This window comes from Aotus nancymaae, unplaced genomic scaffold, assembly GCF_030222135.1.
Source record: "Aotus nancymaae isolate 86718 unplaced genomic scaffold, 86718_ANA_hifiasm-v0.15.2.pri h1tg000029l, whole genome shotgun sequence".
In the NCBI taxonomy this organism is placed as follows: Eukaryota; Metazoa; Chordata; class Mammalia; order Primates; family Aotidae; genus Aotus; species Aotus nancymaae.
The window spans coordinates 15,317,600-15,337,368 of NW_026988442.1; the positions used below are offsets into that span (position 1 = coordinate 15,317,600).

General features: G+C 47.2%; 1 protein-coding gene and 1 long non-coding RNA gene across 2 annotated transcripts in view; one reads left to right on the top strand and one right to left on the bottom strand.

Moving 5' to 3' along the window:
• The first annotated feature begins 652 nt into the window (after nucleotides 1–652).
• The window catches only part of LOC135276965 (uncharacterized), a 44,517-nt gene continuing 25,400 nt past the window's right edge, over nucleotides 653–19,769 (top strand). Inside the window, exon 1 of the long non-coding RNA XR_010344533.1 lies at nucleotides 653–720. This is a non-coding gene — a long non-coding RNA (uncharacterized LOC135276965). The remainder of the gene's footprint in view (nucleotides 721–19,769) is intronic.
• Nucleotides 5,504–8,643, bottom strand: CUNH20orf173 (chromosome unknown C20orf173 homolog). Its single transcript, XM_012455106.2, has 6 exons — nucleotides 8,554–8,643; nucleotides 8,058–8,416; nucleotides 7,691–7,869; nucleotides 7,438–7,531; nucleotides 6,700–6,751; nucleotides 5,504–5,766 (listed from the first exon to the last, which is right to left on the bottom strand). Exons 1-5 carry the CDS (start codon nucleotides 8,609–8,611, stop codon nucleotides 6,725–6,727), a joined length of 717 nt encoding a protein of 238 aa, XP_012310529.2. The 5' UTR covers nucleotides 8,612–8,643; the 3' UTR covers nucleotides 5,504–5,766; nucleotides 6,700–6,724.

A 19,769-nucleotide genomic window follows, 5' to 3' on the forward strand; every position in this document is an offset into this window, starting at 1 on the left:
GTCAAGAGATCGAGACCATCCCGGTCAACATGGTGAAACCCCATCTCTACTAAAAATACAAAAAATTAGCTGGGCATGGTGGTGCGTGCCTGTAATCCCAGCTACTCAGGAGGCTGAGGCAGGAGAATTGCCTGAACCCAGGAGGCGGAGGTTGCGGTGAGCCGAGATCGTGCCATTGCATTCCAGCCTGGGTAACAAGAGCGAAACTCCGTCTAAAAAAAAAAAAAAAAAAGATTAAGGGTATACAGCGCATGAGAAACTCGGGGAGCCGGAGTTCCTCTATAATTTTCTCTCTCTTCTTTTTCAGTTTGGGTTTTGAGAGTGCAGAGAGTGCGCTCAACAATAGCTTGACCTGTTGGATTATATGGAATGCCTGTAGTATGTACAATAGTAAAAGTTGCACAAAATTTCGTAAAAGTAGCAGAAGTATAGGCAGGACCATTATCTGTTTTAAGACAAAGAGGCAGAGGAAAGGTAGCAAAGGCCGCAAGGCAAAAATTAATTACTCGTTTGGCGGCTTCCCCTGAGAGCGGTTGGGTGAAAATGAAACCAGAGGAAGCATCCACCAGCACATGTAAATATTGCAAACGGCCAAAAGAGGGCGAATGAGTAACATCCATTTGCCACAAGGCGTTCGGCTTAAGACCTCTGGGATTTACAGCTGAGTTTTGAACTGGGAGGAAAGTTTGGCAGGCAGGGCAAGTTTCAACAAGCTCTCTGGTAAGTGAAAACCGTTTGTGCACAGCACTGGCGTTTTGATGAAATGTTGTATGGGATTCTCGTGTCTGGGAAATAAGTGAACCCACTAGACCGGGGGAGACAAGACTGTCCACAGTTGCATTGCCTTCTGTAAGAGGACCTGGGAGATCCGAATGTGATCTGATATGTCCAATAAATAGAGGATACTTTCGCTGGTGGAGCATGCGCCGTAGAATTGTAAACATTTGAAAAATCTCTTTTGAGGGAGAGGCAATGAGAGTCGTTGCTAAATGTTGAATGACTCCCACCACATACTTGCTGTCTGAGTAGATATTAACTGCCTGTGAGTGATCTCTGAGAACCATATAGACAGCGTAAAGCTCAACTCGCCGAGCAGAAGTAAATGGGGTGGCCTCCACCTGAGAGCTGCTTACCGTAAGCAGCTTTTTTTGAACGGCTGTCGTCAGTAAACACTAATTGAGCTAAAGGAACTGGCTGTGTTTGGACGATTTTGGGAAAAATGAATGGATGTTGTTGTGTAAAGGGAAGTATTTTAGATGAAGGATAATGACATACTGTCTGTCCTGTAAAATTTGCAAAGTCTAGTCCCCAGTCTCGAGCAAATAGTCACAGCCAGGATTGTTGAGTGGTGTTATATGGCACAGTGACTGTATTGGGGTCTCGACCAAAGATCGGATAGCATCGCTCTCTGCCCTTTGCTATTAGAGAAGCAACTGCTGAATGGTAAGGTTTAAAGACTTAGGTGGGGTGTTAGCCAAATATAACCACTCCTCAGGGGAGTCTTTTTGCCGCAGCACTGTAGTGGGTGTATGAGCAGTCTATAAGATAATTAGATCTAAGGGAAGTTGTGGGTTAATGCGAGTTAACTGAGCCTGAGCTATGGCTTCTTTCACCTGTTTAAGAATTAATTTGCTAGTTCAGTTAAAGTTCTAGAGGAGGTGGGGTCAGGGTCACCTGGCAAAATTGTAAAACGTGGTGGTAATTGGCCAGCAGTTAATTTTAGCATAGGGCAAAGTCAATTAATGTCTCCAAGGAGTTTTCGAAAATCATTTAAAGTATGTAAACGGTCCCAGTGAATTTGCGGCCTCTGAGGATGAATAGTGTGACCAGAAATGATTGTTCCTAGATACTTAAAAGGAGCCAATTTTTACACTTTTTTTGGTACCACCATCAGACCAGACTAAGGGCCAAGTCCAAGTCCCCAAAAATTCGTCTTAAAGTTTTTTCAGATGAATGTGCCACAAGAATATCATCCATATAATGAATGATATATGCTGATTTATATTTTTGTCTAGTAGATTTTAAAGTAACTGTCACAAAGGACTGACATAGAGTTGGGCTGTAGCCATTTCTTGAGGAAGTACTTGTCAACAATATTGTTTAACAGGTGCTTGAAAATTTGGGGAAGGTACCGAGAATGCAGAATGTTCCCGGTCGTCTGGATGTAAGGGGATGGTAAAAAAGGCATCTTTAAGATCCAGAACCAAAAGATGATAATCTAATGGAACAGCAGTTGGAGTGGGTAAACCTGGTTGCAGAGCACCCATAGGCTGCATTGTGGCATTAATGGCTCGCAAATCTTGCAATAACCTCCATTTGTCTGGACTAAAATTTCACCTGCGTAATTAGTATTTATAACTCCAGGTAGTACTAAAAAATCTTTTGAAGTAAGACCACTATGCCCAACAACCAGCCCCCACAGTTTCGGGGGCAGTGGCCCCCTATCACCGCCCTGCACTCCCAGGTGAAATGTCCCTTTTTGCCACACTGGAAACACGTTCTAAATTTCTTTTTAGGACGTTGTCCTGGAAGACGAGAGCAAAGGCCAAAGTCAATTTTTGGACATATGCCAAGCCAACATCTGCACAAAGGCAAATGAAGTCATTTAGAGTAGCCTTAGTCTTGTAAGGTTGCAAAACGGCTTGGCATGTTTTGTTGGCATTTTTAAAAGCCATTTGCTTTGCTAACACATTGTTGGTTTTTGGGTCAGCTATAAGCCATCCTACTGCCTGAAGGAGGCGGGCAATGAAGTCTGCATATGGTTCCTCTGGTCCCTGGACAATTTTACTAAGTTTTTGGGACTTTTCACCTTTGGCTGGAAGAGACTTCCAAGTCTGTGCAGTACAAATATTTATTTGTCGATAAGCCTTTAAAGGATAGCCACGCTGATTTTGTAAGGGCTCAAAGTTTTTATTACTCACTAACATATCCATAGATATATTCACATCATGAGCTGTATTGTGCTCAGCCTGCTGACTACATCCATCATGGTAATCATATTCCCATCGTAGATAATCTCTCGAATCCAGGCATGCTTTTGCAAGGTTATACCAGTCCTTAGGGGCCAAGGTATCATTGGCCAAGGCATCCAAGACAGTTATCACAAATGGGGAAGTAGGTCCATAAGAGGCTGAAGCTGTTTTTAAATCTCTGTGTAATTTAAAAGACAAAGGATCATGCTGTCTCAGCATCTGTCCTGGATTATTAGGGTCTGGGCATACTAGCATGGGGCAAACCTGAAACCCCTCCACATCCTCCCCTCGTGCCATCGCCCCACGTAAAGCAGCCTGCAGGGGGGAGATCTTAAAGGAGTTATATTATATCCCTTGTGTTTTTCTTGTATGAGCCCGCTGGGCTTTGGGTCAGTAACATTAAGAGCTGCAAACGTTTGAGGCCAACTGTCCTGCTTCTCTCTAGTTATTTCATCCTCTAATTTTTGTTGATACTTTGAGGGCAGAGGCTCTTCTGAGCCATCTCCATCACCCTCCTCCTCAAAAGAGGAGGCAGTTTCAAGTAAGACTTGGGGTGGCGGAGGGAAGTCCATAGGTGGGGAAAAGGCTCGGCTGCCTTGGCATCTTCACTTGTCTCCTGGCCTTTAGGAGATGCCGAGATAGCCTGAACTCCCCTCGGTGTGTTAGAAAGAGCAGTAATACAATTCTGTTGGTCTGAATATCCTGAGGTTAAATGATAATAAAATATTGCACCAACACAATAAAGAAAATTACAGTTTAAACAGAATTACTGAAGAACTGTTTTCTTTTAAACTCGTCTGCCTCATGTTGGGGGGTCTAAAGAATCCCTAATCAAAGACCAAATAGCAAAAGTATAAACTGGCATCGGCTGAGGTCCCTCAGCTGTGTATTTTTTATGTAACTGCTGTCCTACGCTTATCCAAGTAGCTAAACTAACTGTGTCCTGTTCTGGAAACCACAGGCAAATCTGCCGCACAAAGTGTAGAAAATTTTCTAACTGCTCTTTATGTACACAACATCTTTTACCCTTAAGGAGGGCAAGCAGCACTTTCACATACAAAGAACTGTCGCTAGACAAATAATTGCCCATGCTTAATGCAATTATTACATGCAAATTAAGGGGTGAATTATGCAGAAATTTCCCAGGCACAAGCAATCCTCCTGCCTCAGCCTGGCAACATGCTGGGATTACAGGTGTGAGCCACCATGCCCAGTCAAGAGTCTGATTTTTTTATTCTTTGTTAATTACAGCAGTTGGATTCTTGGTCTTGGTCAACAGATTGGTAAACTTCAGAGAAAAACAATTCTCTGGCTAAATATTTAGTAGTTTACAGGATGATGCAAAAACTGGAGAACAAGGCTCAGTCCATCATCATAAGAGGCAAAACACGGCCAAAGATTATCCCAGGAATGGTCCGCCTGGAATGCCACCACTGCTGCCAACACAGCTGGGCCCTTGACCAGATTCTTTTCAGCTCTTTCCATTAGGAAGAGCAGTTAATTTCTGCACTTCTTGGATCTTGGGTCACTTTATGACTTGGTCTGACCAATACAATGCTGCAGAAGTAACACTGTAAGGGCTAGGCAGAGTGACTCACACCTGTAATCCCAGCACTTTGGGAGGCCAAGGCAGGAGAATTGCTTAAGCCTAGGAGTTTAAGACCAGCCTGGCCAACATAGCGAGATCCCCTCTCTACAAAAACAAAAATTAAAATTAACTGGGTGTAGTGACATGTATTTGTAGTCCCAGCTACTCAGGAGGCTGAGGTGGGACGATCCCTTGAGCCCAGGACATTGAGGCTGCAATAAGCCATGATTGTGCCACTGCATTCCAGCCTGGGCAACAGAGCAAGCTCCTGTCTCAAACAAACAAACAAACAAAAGGCCAGGCGTGGTGGCTCACACCTGTAATCCCAGCACTCTGGGAGGCCACGGCAGGTGGGTCATGAGATCAGGAGATTAAGACCAGCTCAGGCAACATGGTAAAACCCCATCTCTACTAAAAATACAAAAATTATCCAAGTATCTCTACTAAAAATAAAAAAATGGTGCGCTCCTGTAGTCCCAGCTACTCGGGAGGCTGAAGCAGAAGAATCACTTGAAGGCAGAGGTTGCAGTGAGCCAAGATTGTGCCACTGCATGCCAGCCTGGATGACAGAGCGAGACTCAGTCTAAAAAAAAAAAAAAAAATTGGAGTTGGAATTGGAACTGAGACACCTAAAAAAAAACTGGGAACCTCAAATGCTAAACCTTCCTGTGAAAAGCCGAGGTAGCAAAAAAAAAAAAGAGAAAAAACCTCACCCTCCAGCATGGGTGAACAAGGAGATTTACTTACTTCTTTTATCGGAGTGGAAAAAGGGCCTCCCCCAACAACTCAAAAGTCTGGGTTTGCACTTGGCATGAAATTGAATCTAAACTTACACCTCCTACATGATCCAGGGGACCAGGCAAAGAAATTAATTCAAGTATTGCCCCTGAGATCTGGAAGGCACGTCTGGCCCATCCCTCCCAGACACTGTGCTTGCAGGTAAGACAATCAGGCCAGGATTTTATTTAGTACCATACTGATCTCCATACAATTTCCTCTTGCCCTTTACCCCCCAGAAATAGGACTTGTGTGGACTGAGCCAAGCAGCACAGGTGGACAGTGAGCTTGTCCACCTGCTAGCTGATGGATGACTTCCATTTCTGCTTCTGCACTGGACGTGGGCAGTATTTCCTTGGTCTGGTTATCCTTCTCCCAGTGATAGAAACACTTTCCTTGCTATTCTGATCCAAATCCAAAGAGGGGGACCTGGTGGATGAGAGAGGGACATGTGCATCAGCAGGTGGACTCCTGTCCTTACCGCTGCCTCCTTCACTCAGCACCTAGGATGGCAGGTTGCCCCTTGGAGCTGGGAGGAGACTGGAGCTCACCTCTTCCAGGAAACAGACTCTGGACACGGTGAGATAAACACACTCCTATAGTCACCTAGGAGCCCCAAAAAGAGAATGTCAACTAGCTTCTCTTCATGACAGTGGAGGAAGACAGGGGAACACCCCAGGACATAAGAGAAGGGCGTTCCAGGCAAACGGAATGGAGTATGAGAAGGCATGGGGCAGCTTGTGTGCTTAGGGAATTCTAAGAGCCCATATGAAAGCCTGGGAGACAGGAGGCTAGGGGAGGGGTCAGAACATGTAGAGTCTTTTTTTTTTTTTTGAGATGAAGTTTCACTCTTGCTGCCCAGGCTGGAGTGCACTGGCGCAGTCTCAGCTCACTGCAACCTCTGCCTCCCGGGTTCAAGCGATTCTCCTGTCTCAACCTTCCAAGTAGCTGGGATTATAGGCACCCGCCACCACACCCGGCTAATGTTTGTATTTGTAGCAGAGACGGGGTTTCACCATGTTGGCCAGGCTTGTCTCCAACTCCTGACCTCAGGTGATTCACTTGCCTTGGCCTCACAAAGTGCTGGGATTACAGGCATGAGCCACCATGCCCGGCCTAAATGTAGAGTCTTGAAAGCCAGGCAGAAAACTTTAGACTCCATGCTGAAGGCATTGAGGAACAGGAATTTTCAGAGACGATACAAGAATTTTTCTTTCCTGGGCACAGTTGTGCAAGACACGGAACAGAGCCCTGGGCCCCAGGGATGACCCTCACCCTGGGAATGCAGCCAGTTTCCCTGGTTGCCCCTGGGGAGGAAGGGGGAGGGCACTGACCTGGGGCCCTTCTCCTATCCCCCCTCACCATGTCTTTGCTATCTTCCACTCCACTAGGGAACCGGACCATCTTCCAAAATCTGAGAAAGAAGTGGAGTGTGTTAACCTACCCTGTGTTAGCCTAATCAACTCATTCTTAATTGAAGGAGCTGGACAGACTCCATCTTAGCTTCTTCACTTAGAGTTATTTTCCTTCCATGAAGTGTGTAGCTGTAGTGTGTAGCTGGGCAGGATGACACCAGGCACACACAGGAATGCATTTACCGATAAGACACCGAGTCAAGCGGTACCAGCAGCCCCTGGGAATGCAGATGTTGCTAAGCACCTAGAGCCCCCATATCTATAAGTTGTATGTCTTTTGTGACAGCTTAAGCCCCTGCACCTGGAACTGTTTACTTCTTATGTGCTAGTTTATCTTTTAACTTGCTTGCTCTGCTTTTGTGAAAAGGTCCCCCCTCCCCTTTGAAACTAGGGTATAAGAAAACCACCTAGCTCTTTCTTTGGGACCGAGAGAATTTTGGGCATTAGCCGTCTCTCAGTCACCGGCAATAAAGGACTCTTTATGGAGTCTCAGAGTGTGGTTCATTCCTTTACTCACTCACGTACAACAGGAGTTGGGGGAGTTTGGGCCCCAAGACCTTGGAAAGTCTTGCAAGTATCCCCAGTAAGCCAATAGAGGGTCTTCCCAGAGCCTCTGCTGCTATTCCCTGCGGTGACCTCCCCTCACCCCCACACAGGGAATGTTTGGGGACCCCTCTTCCATCACCTCGTCACTCAGAGCATCTGAAGTCCACACCAGCTCAGAGAGCTTCCACAGCAGCATCTCCAGCTGCACCCAGGAACCCTGGTCACTGGCATTCCTGGGATAGATGAAGCATTATGTGTGCTTTGGTTCCCCACGTCCATCTCAAAGCCCTGGACTGGGGCCCACTTCATCTTGGGAAGGGGAGCAGAAACTGACGGAACTGTGGGGCAGGCCTGGCTGGCCCTCCTGCTCCCACCCTCTCCCCAGCACCCACCTGAAAACCACAGGGTATTGGTCAATGTCACTGCCAAGGCTGGAGCCCTGCAGGATCTGTGGGTGCCCCAACAGCACACAAGTCCCACAATAAAAATCAAAATGGTTCACCAAGAGCCTGGGAATCACTTTCAACAGCTTCTTCCACAATTTCCCAAGCTTGCTCCCCGAGTTCATGCCCTGGAAACAGCAGGAGAGAGGAGACTGGAGGCTGGGCCCAGGGGAGGGAAAACACAGCTAGATGGTTAAGATCTCCATCCAGGGGCTGTGAAGACAGGGCTGAGGCCAGAGGGTTGGGCTAGAAAGTGGGAGACGGGTGAGGCCTGGGAAGCACAGGGATGGGACCGGGTCCAGTGTTGACCACTGACCAACCGCCAGAGCACAGTGTCAGAGGTCATAGACTCCCTGGTCCTCATCAGGTACCCCATGGTCTTCCTGAAGCACGCATCAAGCCAGTTCCATTCTGCGGCTGGGTGGGGGCAGGAGGAGCAGTTGAGGGTCTCAGAAGGGCAGCCAAACGTCCCGAAACCGAACCAGAGGCAGTTGCGATGCCATGGAACCAAGTACATTTGTTTTTCCTGGGGTGCTGATTCAGGTGTCAGATCCAGATAGGGGGCCATCAGCCAGAGGATGAGCACCCAAAAGATCCACAGGACAAAAATCTGCCAGCGCTTCATGTCTGTCCCAGGCAGTGGCTCCGTGGCGGGCCGCAGACTGGCTTCTCTACCTGGAAGGATGAGGGGCTGAGGCCACAGACAACACCAGCTGCCCTCTGTCCTGTCGGCCTCCACGCTCCCCATCCCAACACCCCTCACCTCCTTCCAACCCCTCCCTCCTCTCCTGCCTCACTATCCATTTGCTCACCCCCAAAAAGGACTACAACTGGCCATGGGGTAGAGAGGCCAGGGCAGAGAGACAGCATGTGGTTAGTCCTGCAGGGGGCAGAAATACCTCTCAGTAGGGTCCTTGGTGTCCCCAGCTATAGGACAGATCTCATCACAAAGTACACATTGTGACCTCCCTCCTTTAGCCTGCCCGGAAAAAGCCACCACCCTACCCTTTCTGACATCCAAACATCCCCCACTGGATGTAAGATGACCTAGTCTCTCTTCTTCACTTCTGCAGCCCTAGGACTTAGAATCATTAAAAAAAAAAAAAAAAGACTTAGAATCATTTAATAAATATTTATGGGATAAACAAACAGGGGTTGAAAGGGAACTCTTTTTTTTTTTTGAGATGGAGTTTTTGCTTGGTCATCCAGGCTGGAGTGCAGTGGCGTGATCTTGGCTCACTGCAACTTCCGCTTCCTGAGTTCAAGTGATTCTCATGCCTCATCCTCCCAAGTAGCTGGGATTACAGGCAGACGTTTGTAATCCCTGGGTCTGCTTGGAGTCAGCCTAACCCAGCTACGTGCTCAGGGTCAGGGAAGAGAAGGAGGGGCAAGTGAAGAAGCTAACATGGAGTCTGAACAGCTCTTGGCTAAGAAGGAGAGAGTCAGTTAGGCTAACAACAGGTAGGTTATCACACTTGCAGCTCTCCAGGACTGAAGGCCCTGAGCAGAGATTCATCCACATATTTATTTGCTCTTTGACAGGTGATTCTTATTAATACACAGGTGTTCTACAAATACACATAACTCAAGAATATACCAAATAGGCAGCTGTCACCTGCCTACCACTAATTACAAGCTAAAAGGTATCCTCCACAAAGGAGCCATGGGGGGCAGGGTAAACTTAGTTTCTCAACATCTTCCCCCTTCTTTGTTTCACAAAGCTAGGTAAGCAAGCACAGCTCTATCTTGGTGAACCATTTCTTGGAGCCTTCTGGATCCACACCTGCAGACTACACAAAGAGAAACAGAACAGATGAATAACATAATCATAACAGCAATCATAGATTCTCCAAGTGTTTTCATCCAATTTTAGGGCTGCCAATCCATCAACAGCTTCCCCAAGCACCTCGGAACCTGACTGACTACCTACGCTTACATTTTTTCTTAAGGAGTTGGGACCCAGAAATCTTTTGTAAAATAGGGTGAAGGTCGTTCTCCCGTAGCTAATTCCTGCTAAAAAGGGGTGTCGAGGGCCCTCTGGGTCTCCCCTCCTTGCTTGCCGTCTAAAGTCCTTTCCAGGTGCTATTTATTCTCTCCTGATTATGTTCAGTCTCATCATACTTTTTAGAGTTCCTAAAGTTAACCCATAACTCTCCTACCACCAAAAGATATAGGGGGTTTAACATAGCTCTGAATCTAAAGAGCTTTTTTAAATTTCTTGTAAACTTCCAATGAATGAGAACTAGGGCCTGATTTTCTGTTTTCCTTCCTGGACTTTTACTGGTTTTAGGGCCATAGGTATTTTTCAAAGTTTTTATCCAGCTCTTGTCATTGGCCATATTATTTTTGGTTGTGGCTCTATTAATTCCCCATTTCTCCAGACAATAGAGTTGTTGATCTCAGTATGTATAAATTCTAAGTAATTGCAGTTCTTTATCCGCCATCTGAATTCCATATTACTCCAAGAGGACTGACGGGTGCAATCATTGCCAAGTATCCCCCAGGGGACCAATAATCAACAATAATCCCATAGGAATTGTTGTGCAGCATCTCAGCCTCTGTCACAACACAATCTCTCCAGGTTAATGTTTTTAACTTAGGGGACAATTCTTTATTTGCATTCAGGTTTTGATGGCCAAAACATTGTTACTTTATTTCCTAAATTATTACAGAAAATACTAAGGCCAGAGATCAATAAAGGAAGGAAAGATGCCCAATGTGTGAAACTTTCTTTTACTTCTTTTTTTTTTTTTGAAAGAGAGGGGGTCTTGCTATGTTGCCCAGGCTGAAGTGCAGTGGCTATTCACAGGCGTGATCCCACTACTGATCAGCACAGGAGTTTTGACCTGCTCCATTTCCAACCTGGGCTGGTTCATCCCTCCTTAGGCAACATGGTGGTCCCCCGTTCCCGGGAGGTCGCCGAACTTAGTGCGGACACCCGATCCGCATAGCGCACTACAGCTCAGAACTCCTGGGCTCAAGAGATCCTCCAGCCTCAGCCTCCCAAATAGCTGGGACTGCAGGCACGCGCCACTGTGCCTGGCACTTTCTTTTACTTCTATCCCAACTCCAGAAATGCTCACTTTAATCATGATAACCGTCATCGTGATTAGCATAATAGGCTGTCCTGCTTTCTTCAGGTTTTCCTCCGCTATTTGTGAAAGCTTCTTTCATCTGACCCCAAGTCAGTGGTGCTGTTTGGCGTGTTCCCAACGTGGAAGCAGTACTCCACCTCCATGTTAGTCTCGCCATCTCTGTGACTGGGGGGTTCCTCTGCAAGTCTCTTTTTTTGGTATTTGGCTTATAGTACGGCTTTAAATGTCTGGAAGGTACCCACACAGGTTGTTGATTTGGACCTGCAGAAATACAAGCAAATCCTCTCCCCCAGCTTATTACATTGCCTTTTTCCAGTTCTTTGTGAGTGGGTCTCGCCACCAGACTAATTGCCTTACAGTTTCTTCCTTGGTTTGTTTGTTCAGGTGTTGTTCAGTAATTAATTTTTCTAAAGCCTCCAGTTTTTCTTTTTTTTTTTACTTTTTTTTTTTTTCTTGGAGAATGGGTTCTTGCTATATTGCCCAGGCAGGTCTTGAACTCCTGGGCTCAAGCTATCCTCCCGCCTCTGCCTCGCTAAGAGCTGGGATTACAGACCTGAGCCACAGTGCCTGGCCATGCCTCCAGTTTTTCTTTTGTTAGCAGCCATTGCTTTTATACATATAGGTTTGTTTGTTATCCATTTCAAAGCGATAGGCTCTGGAGGCTTAACAATGGCTGCCATCAAAATATAACCTAAGTCCTGGCGAGAATTTTGTCCTTTAATTTCTAAACATTCCCTCGGGCTCTGCAAATTTTCTTCCAATCCCATCTTAGGCACAGAACTCTTGTTCTGCATCATTTGATGGTCTGGTGGGGCTACACGATTGTTCAGGTATTAAAACCTGAGCTCCCCATGTTGTACCCAAAGCAAGTTTAAAACAGAAGTGCCACACTCTTAAGTTTGCTGAGAGTCCGTTTAATGCCTGCTTCCGAGAGTCAGCTAGTGCTCAAATCTCTCAGCCCAGATCAAAAGGCAGTCAACATTTTTATACCTTTTGAGGGTTGGGGGGGCGGAAAGCAAAATTGTTACAGAAGCAGAAAGAGCAGGTTAGGTGAGGGAGGGCGCAGGTTAGGTGAGGGAGGGCCTAACAACAAAGATTCTATGTAAAGTTGTTTGTCAAGCAGGATGTGGGGTAGGCAGTTACAGTTACAGGTACAGGATGAATGAGCCAGTGGGCCCTGTTTCTCAGAAAAACAGGTTACAAAATACCAGGTGTCTCAGGCTACAAAGTTTCAAGAACAAAGTACTCTACATAGCTCAGGGTGGTTAAAATGGAGTTAACAGGATTGCTTAAAATGGAGTCACCATAGCTAAGCTAGATTATCTCACTCATTGCTGCAAGTTAAAGGGGATTTGCATCACAATAGGCTGAGTGGTTCCAAGCTGTCCCCTCAGGCTCTTCACAGGTTAAAATGTGACTACTTTGATATACTTCAGAGGCCTGCCCTACTCCAAGCACATTGAACTGAGCATTTTCTACCAGCCAAGACAGTGGCCAATGTTGGAAAGAGGTACTAAAAATATCTGCTCCAGTATCCACCAATCCTTTAAATTTCTTTCCTTGAATCGCAATCTCACATGTAGGATGTTTACCAGTAATTTGATTTACCCAGTGTGCTGCTGTGTCTTATTTGTTTGTACCTCCAGATCCTCTCGTTCTTTTCCGTATGGTATAACTGAAAACTGTGCAATGCGTTCCCCAGGCTCAGCACTCCAGGGAATGGAAGAAAACATTACAATTTGAATTTCCCCTGTAAAGTCCACATCAGTAATTCCTGTATGAATTCTAACTCCTTCAACAGTAAGACTAGATCTTCCTAGAAGTAAACCCACAGTTCCAGGGGGCAAAGGGCCACAAACTCCTGTAGATATTTTTTGCCGTGGCTCTCAGGATAAAATGCTTACCCTTTGAGAGCTGCGCAGATGCATTGCTGCGCTCCCAGCTGCGGTGGGGAACAAGCATTGCATGGGGAGTCGGGAATAGCTTGCACTGGATAGGCCCTGGTTTGGATCCAGGCCCAAGGTGGGCGTCTCAACCCATTTCCCAAAATCAGATCTATTGGAATTAGCCAGTAAGAAATAGCTACAACCTTCAATAATCCTAGCTCAAACAGAGACTCAGGCCCATACTGGCTGATGGCCTGTCTAAACTCCTTCAACAGTTTGAAGGGAAGGGGTTCAAAAGCAACCTGTACTTGCCCCTGCTGATCTTGAGGGTGTACAACAACTGGAAATTGCTATGCCTCCAAATCTCCCTCTTTTCTCACTTGTTTAATTCTGGCCTGGATGAAACCGGTTACCGTAGCTCTAGGAATACAAACGCCTGAAGTGGTTACCGTAGTTCTAGGAATACAACCGCCAACAGAAGTACAGGTAGAAATATCGGGGAGGACCTGGTCATCCCTAGACAACATACTGAGGGGGGCGCTGACGGGCACACCTTTTCCTCATTTGACTTTTCATCTTTTTTGCTCTATAATTTCTTTACATTATCACACTTCTCTCCTTAATCTTCTCCTGAATCGTCTTCCTCCTCCTTGTTCTGAAACAGCTCCAGAGCAAAAGCTCCAGGGCAAAACACACCAAAGCCCAAACAGACCACGCCAAATACGGCCCTTGTTTACTTGGTTTTTGTCCCATGTTACCTCAGTATGACCGAGTTCCCCCAGCTGCCACCCCAGAATTTTTTTTCAAATGTTCTTGGACTAATCCCGAGCTCCCCCAGCTAATCCTGGGAGTTTTTCTCTAATGTTCTTGGCCTAACCCCAGGTTCTCCCTAACTCACCTGGGAGTCTCCCCCAGGTCCTCCAGGCTCCCTCTAACTCATCTGGGGGATTTTTTAAAAAAACATTCCGGGGATTCCTTCCGAGTTCCCCAGTTTGCCCCAGGGATTCTTTCCAAAGGTACTTGGGATACCTTCAGCTTAGCCTCTCCTGTCTTTGTTGCTCCGGCAACTCTTCCCCATGTAACTGGGTGGTGGGACAACAGGGGCTCAGCTCCCTCCCTATGCTCAACAAACATGTAACTGGGTGTGTCCAGGTTCTTGGGCTCACTTGCCCCAGGAATGGGGGAAAAGGCCCTGGTGGCACGGTGAGCTTACTGGTCAAGTAAATATCAGACCCAAAGAGTTTAGCAGAAAGCAATGTATTAGGCAGAGAGAGAGAGAGAGAGAGACAGAGAGAGAGAGAGAGAGCTCTCACGCTGCCATGGGAGGGAATCCTAAGGGATATCTGTATAGGGAGAGACAGCTCCCATGCTGTTGTGGGAGGGGATCCCAGAGAGGGAAATCCGTATAGGTAAGGGGGAGCTTTTAACTCTGGAGTTACTCCCCCCATTCATGTTCTTGTCCAATGAGAGTTCTTTCAAACTTCTTCTGGAGTGGTTGATCTTCGACTCTGATTGGTTGCTTGTGCCCACAACAGAGCTCCTCCTCCCAGGACCTTTGGTGGGCTTTCTGAACAAAAGAAGCTCACCTGGAATTTCTACCTAGCTCAGGAGGAATGAAGTTAGACAAAGAACTTTACATTTGAAACCCCTCTGATCCCTGGATGGGGACATGGATGGAGGTATGGCGCTGGGAAATTCCTGTCTTTGAAACACAGGCAATTTTCCTTAACACAGTCCCACAGTCCCCGCCTTGAACAGGAAAGTCCAACTGCTATTGGGACACGGGCGTCGCTCACTCTTCAACTACTTCCTTCTGAAGTGGGGCATAGAAGGGGCCCTGCAGTTGAGGTTTCCTCTAGAGGGGAGTCTTCCAGGGATGCAGGTTGATCTAGAGGTTCACGATGGAACTTATGAGTCAAGGACATCCAGGGTTCCATTTGCAGGATTTGTGACCTTATGGCTTTAACTCTAGAAGAAACGAATTTGATAAGAAGGTTAAAGATGAGAGACCTGAAGGTCAGCAATAATAGAATGGTTATAAACGGGCCTAGGAGAGGATAGAGCCAAGAGAGCCAGTTGTTGAGCAAGCTCCACCATACTGTTTATTGGGAGTCTTTAGCCCTGTGTTTGATTCGGTCCCTGAGTTATTTAAGACAATACCTGATTGGTTTATAAAGTAGCTGCATTCTTTTCCTAGAAAGAGACAGGTTCCTGCCAGGCATGGTGGCTCATGCCTGTAATCCCAGCACTTTGGGAGGCCGAGGTGGGTGGATCACGAGGTCAGGAGATCAAGACCATCCTGGCCAACATCGTGAAACTCTATCTCTTAAAAAAAAAAAAAAAAAAGGACCTGTTCCTTCTCTCTCTGCTATTAGCAGATTTAGGGCTCTTCTATTTTGAAGAGCTATGGCAGATAAAGAGTTAAGTTGCTTCTGCAGCGTGGGCTGCCTCTGCAGAGAGAATTATCAACCTTTTCCCTGTTATTACTTAACTCCTGAGACAGCTTATAGTAAAACTCAGTAGAGGTAGTAACTTTTCCAATGCCAATACTAAGTTCTCCTATTATTCCCTCCCCCGCTCCCACTATGAAAGGAATAATTGGAGTTTGAGAGTCCGGTTGCAAATAGCAAAGTTAAGAGTGATAGTCCTGTTAATGCCAGGATGTAAATTAAGACTCATGAGTAGTTACTTTCCTGGGGATCTCATTGGAAGAGCAAACGCAGATCCTCTGATGGCTCGCAGGTGTACAAAGGGTCACCTCCTGGAACTTCAGGCTGCGGAGTAGAGGGCCTATGATTTTCTTCAGGTGTCCAAGGCTTCAGCCAAGTGTAATGAATCAACTCCCACCACCTTAACTGCCATTGGGGTAGACAGAATAACCGAAAACGGTTCTTCCCAAGATGGGCCTAGAGAGAGGGGGAGTCTGAGGAGACGGACTTAGCAAGCCCTAAGTCTCCAGGGCAGGACGACTCTTTCCCTTTTTCCCTAGGGTGTCCTTCAGGTAAGGTCTTGAGAGCCTGTTGGTACTAGGACTCCTCGGACAGTTACATACTTGGAGGACAACCACCCAGAACAGGAAATTAAAACTGAGAAGGCCGTGCCAGTGTCCAGAAGATTGACCTCCTGGCCCTCTATGGCTAGCTTTACCCGGGGCTCGGTGAGGGTGATGGCTTGTGCTGGCGCTTGCTCCGGGCGCCCTCAGGCCTACTGTTGGGTCATCTGGTTAGCCACTTCAGGCCCTGGGAACATTCATCCTCTGGGACAGAGTGTCTTCCAGTGATCCCCTTGGCACAGTGGGCAAGGACAAGGAGGTGGTCCATTCCTCTGGGGACAGTCTCTCCTTAAGTGTCCCGTTAGGCTGCAGTGATAACAAGCTCTGCCAGACTGCAAGCCTTTCCCTCTTTTGAGCCCCTTGCGTTTGCTTCCCTGAAGGCCATGACTAGGGCTGCAGCTTTTCTCTGGTCTCTTCTGTTCCTTTCAGCCTGTCCTCCTGGTCTTTATTATAGAACACCAAGGTTGCTGGATTTAGTAATGATTCTAGGCTCTGTTCTGGCCCCAGGGCCAGCAGGTGGGCTGAAGGTATTGAGAGGCAGACACCCAGATAGCCCAACAGAGTGGATAGCTCTCCTGGACTGAAGGCCCCGAGCAGATTCATCCATGTATTTATTTGCTCTTTGACAGGTGATTCTTACTAATACACAGGTGTTCTACATATACATATAACTCAAGAATATTCCAAGTAGGCAGCTGTTATCCACCTACCACTAATTAGAAGCTAAAAGGTATCCTCCACAAAGGCGCCATGGGGGCAGGGTAAACTTTAATGTTTCTCAACAGAATTGTCCTACAAATCTGAGGGCCATCATTTCAAAGGATGGCTAGTTCCCATCAGAGAAATTTCCACCATCTTCCCTCCATATATTTTCCAGATTCTTGGGCAAACCAAGGCCTTCTCATTTGGAGAGTAACTTGGGACCTCTGGGAGGGAGGCTCTGGAGGAGGGGCATGGTCAGGGCTTTGTCCCTAGGATGCAGAGTAATCATAGCTGCCTGTTCTGTTTTCCTGTCTGCCTTTTGGTTTTCTTTGGTCTCCAGTGTTCCTTACCTTTGGTGCCCGCTGCAACATATAACAGCCACCTTCTTTTGGGCCCATACAGCGTCTAGGAGCTGTAGAATTTCCTCCTTGTACTTTATTTCTTTCCCCCAGCAGTTATGAGATGAACCAAACTAACTCCATCTTAGATGTAAGCCTGACTGACTCCATCTTGGCTTCTCCCCCCACCATTTCTCCCTCAGGTGCACAACTAGGTCATGCTGTGCACAACATGGTCAGGCTGGACCCAGAATCTTGCAACCATTGTAACCACTTCCTGCTTGGCAAGCCCCCTGACTATTGTGATCAACCCCCTTGGTAACCAACAATCATGAGAATCTCCACCTCCCCTGGCTACCAATTTCCTCCCCTAACTTGCTTATTCTGCTTCTGTAAAATTCTGCTTTGCCCCCTTACCCTGAGCAACATATAAAAGGAAATCAAACCCCTTCCTAGGGCCGAGAGATTTGAGCAAGAGCTGACTCTTGGTCGTGGCAATAAAGGAACTGTGATTCGAACTCAGAGTGTGGCATTCTGCATACAACTCGCACGGTTATAACAGTAAAAGAGTCCTCTTTCCTTGTATATGGCTCCATGAACATGTAACGCGGCAAAGCCATATTTGGAGTCAGTGTCAACTGTTCAACTCTTCATTCAATGCGAGCTTTGAATGAAGAGACCCCCCCCAAACAGACTTTGTGTGATCAACATAGCTGTTTATTCATCTGGGTGCAGATGGGCTGAGGCCGAAAAGGGCGTCAGCAAAGGGCAGTGGGGTAGGAGTTGGTTTTATAGGTTTGGGGTGGGCAGTGGAAAGTTACAGAGTAAGATCCGTTACAGTGGTGGGGGCAGGGGCAAGGACTATACATTACCATAAGTTCACTTATAATGGCAGGTAGAGTAAGGTGTAAGAGTAAAGATGGTAGGGTGGGGCAGAGGGATATTCACAAAGCAAGAACAGTTAAGATGGCAGGGTGGGGTGAGGAGTATTCACATTATCATAGTAACAGTTAAGATGAGAGAAGCTTAATGTCCAGGGGAAGCTGCGCTGGGCTGGGTGATCAGGGATAATGGCGAACGCAGCAGGTGGGAGGTGGGGGTGGAGGGGTTGTCGACTCTGGGAGGATGTGTACCAGGGTGCAGAGTATGGGAGTAGAGCTGTTGATATGCGAAAATGCAGTTGGTGAGGCCAAAGGTGCAGGCTAACCAAGTGGTATCTGGAGCCCAATAGTAGAGGTTCGTACCATTAAAGTTTACATTGTGGGAGACATTACAATAGTGCCCATAGGGAGAACCTGCAAGGGTGTAATTTGGGGAGTGGTAGCAGTGCCCAGACCCTTCTGTGTCTCCCAGGGTTAAATGGAGAGTGGATTGGGAGCACGAAGAAATGAACAGGTTGGCAGGTAATTGGGAAGCTAACCCGGCATAAAATGGTGGTTGAGGGTTTAGACAGAGCCAAATCTGGGTTAGATTTGTTGAGGAGGTGGTGAGCCGAGGACAGCAAGGTTAGCAGGGTTGTGTCCTCTTTGAGCAGAGTTGGGGTTGTAGGGGAAGGTCATTGAGGGGGAGTATTGTTTGTCTGGATGAGGGGGCTTTGTATCTTTAGGGGTGCTTCTTGTTGTTGTATGACCTGAGCAATGGGTCCTATAGGGAGGTTGGGTCAGGGCGGGGTTATACGCTGGATAGTAAAGATGTTTCCCATGCCCCACCCACTCATATATACCCTGAGACCCCAGGTCCGTCCCGTGTTCCACTTATTATCAGGGGTTTTTACAGTTACTCGAAGTGGGTTGCAAGACCGGCAGAACACGGGGATGGAGGAGACACTCGCTGAAGGGAAATGAAAGAGTCTGTGTCTTGGTTGTATCCTGATATGGTGGAGATAGTTTCACAACCCCAATAGGGGCAAAAGAACTCATTTAAGTCTCCACGGTTCCATTTTTTTTGTGGAGTGGATCCCAGGCACAGATATAATCCCATGGTCTGGAGTTGTTGCTCTGCCCCTGAACTGCCGCACCCAGCTATACTTCCACTTGTTCTGAAATTTAGGTTTGGGCCCAGGAGGGCACAGAGGTCTAGGGAGAAGGTAATGGGGTTGTTTGGAATGTACTCAAGGGTTAAGTTGACTGGGGTGGATCCTTGACCCATCCTGAAAACATATCCTCCAGTAGAGCCCTCGGTGAGGACCCATTGATAGTACGTGGGTTCTAGGGGGGGTTTGCTATAGGGATTTACAGCATGGATTAGGGTGGCAAGGGTGGTGACCACAAAGAGCGCCCAAGTCTTAGCTTTAGTGAATCAGGAGATGAGTGGTTGACACTCCATTGTTCTTCCGGTGGGGCAGCCTTGACGTGGGTGTGATGAATCCAGGACATTAGTCCGTCCACCTTGAGTGCGGTGGGAGTGGTCAGGATAACCGTGTAGGGTCCCTTCTAACGGGGGTGAGGCCAGAGGTGGCGAATCTTTTAACAAGGACAGAGTCTCCAGGCTGGAAGGGGTGTGTCGGCTGGTCTGCGAGGTCCTATCAGGTGGGACGGGTGTCCTTAATGAGCTGATGTACCTGGGATTGAACAGATGGAAGTGCCTGTAAGGACTTAAGGAGTGTATAGTTACGGACTTCAGCATGTACGGTATCTGCGGGTCTGGGGAGTAAGGGAGGGGGCCTGCTGAACATGATTTCAAAAGGAGAGAAGCCTTTCTGATAGGGTGTGCATCGGATGCGGAGGAGGACAAAAGGAAGCAAGCTGACCCAGCTTTCACCAGTCTCTAGGATAAACTTTGTCAGGGTTTCTTTTAGGGTCCAGTTCATTTGTTCGACTTGTCCTGAACTTTGGGGATGATAGGCACAGTGTAATTTCCAGGATATACCCAGGGCCTTGGCTAGGCCCTAAGAAATTTGTTCAGTAAAGGCAGGCCCATTGTCCAACCCCAGTGTTAGAGGGAGGCTGAACTGAG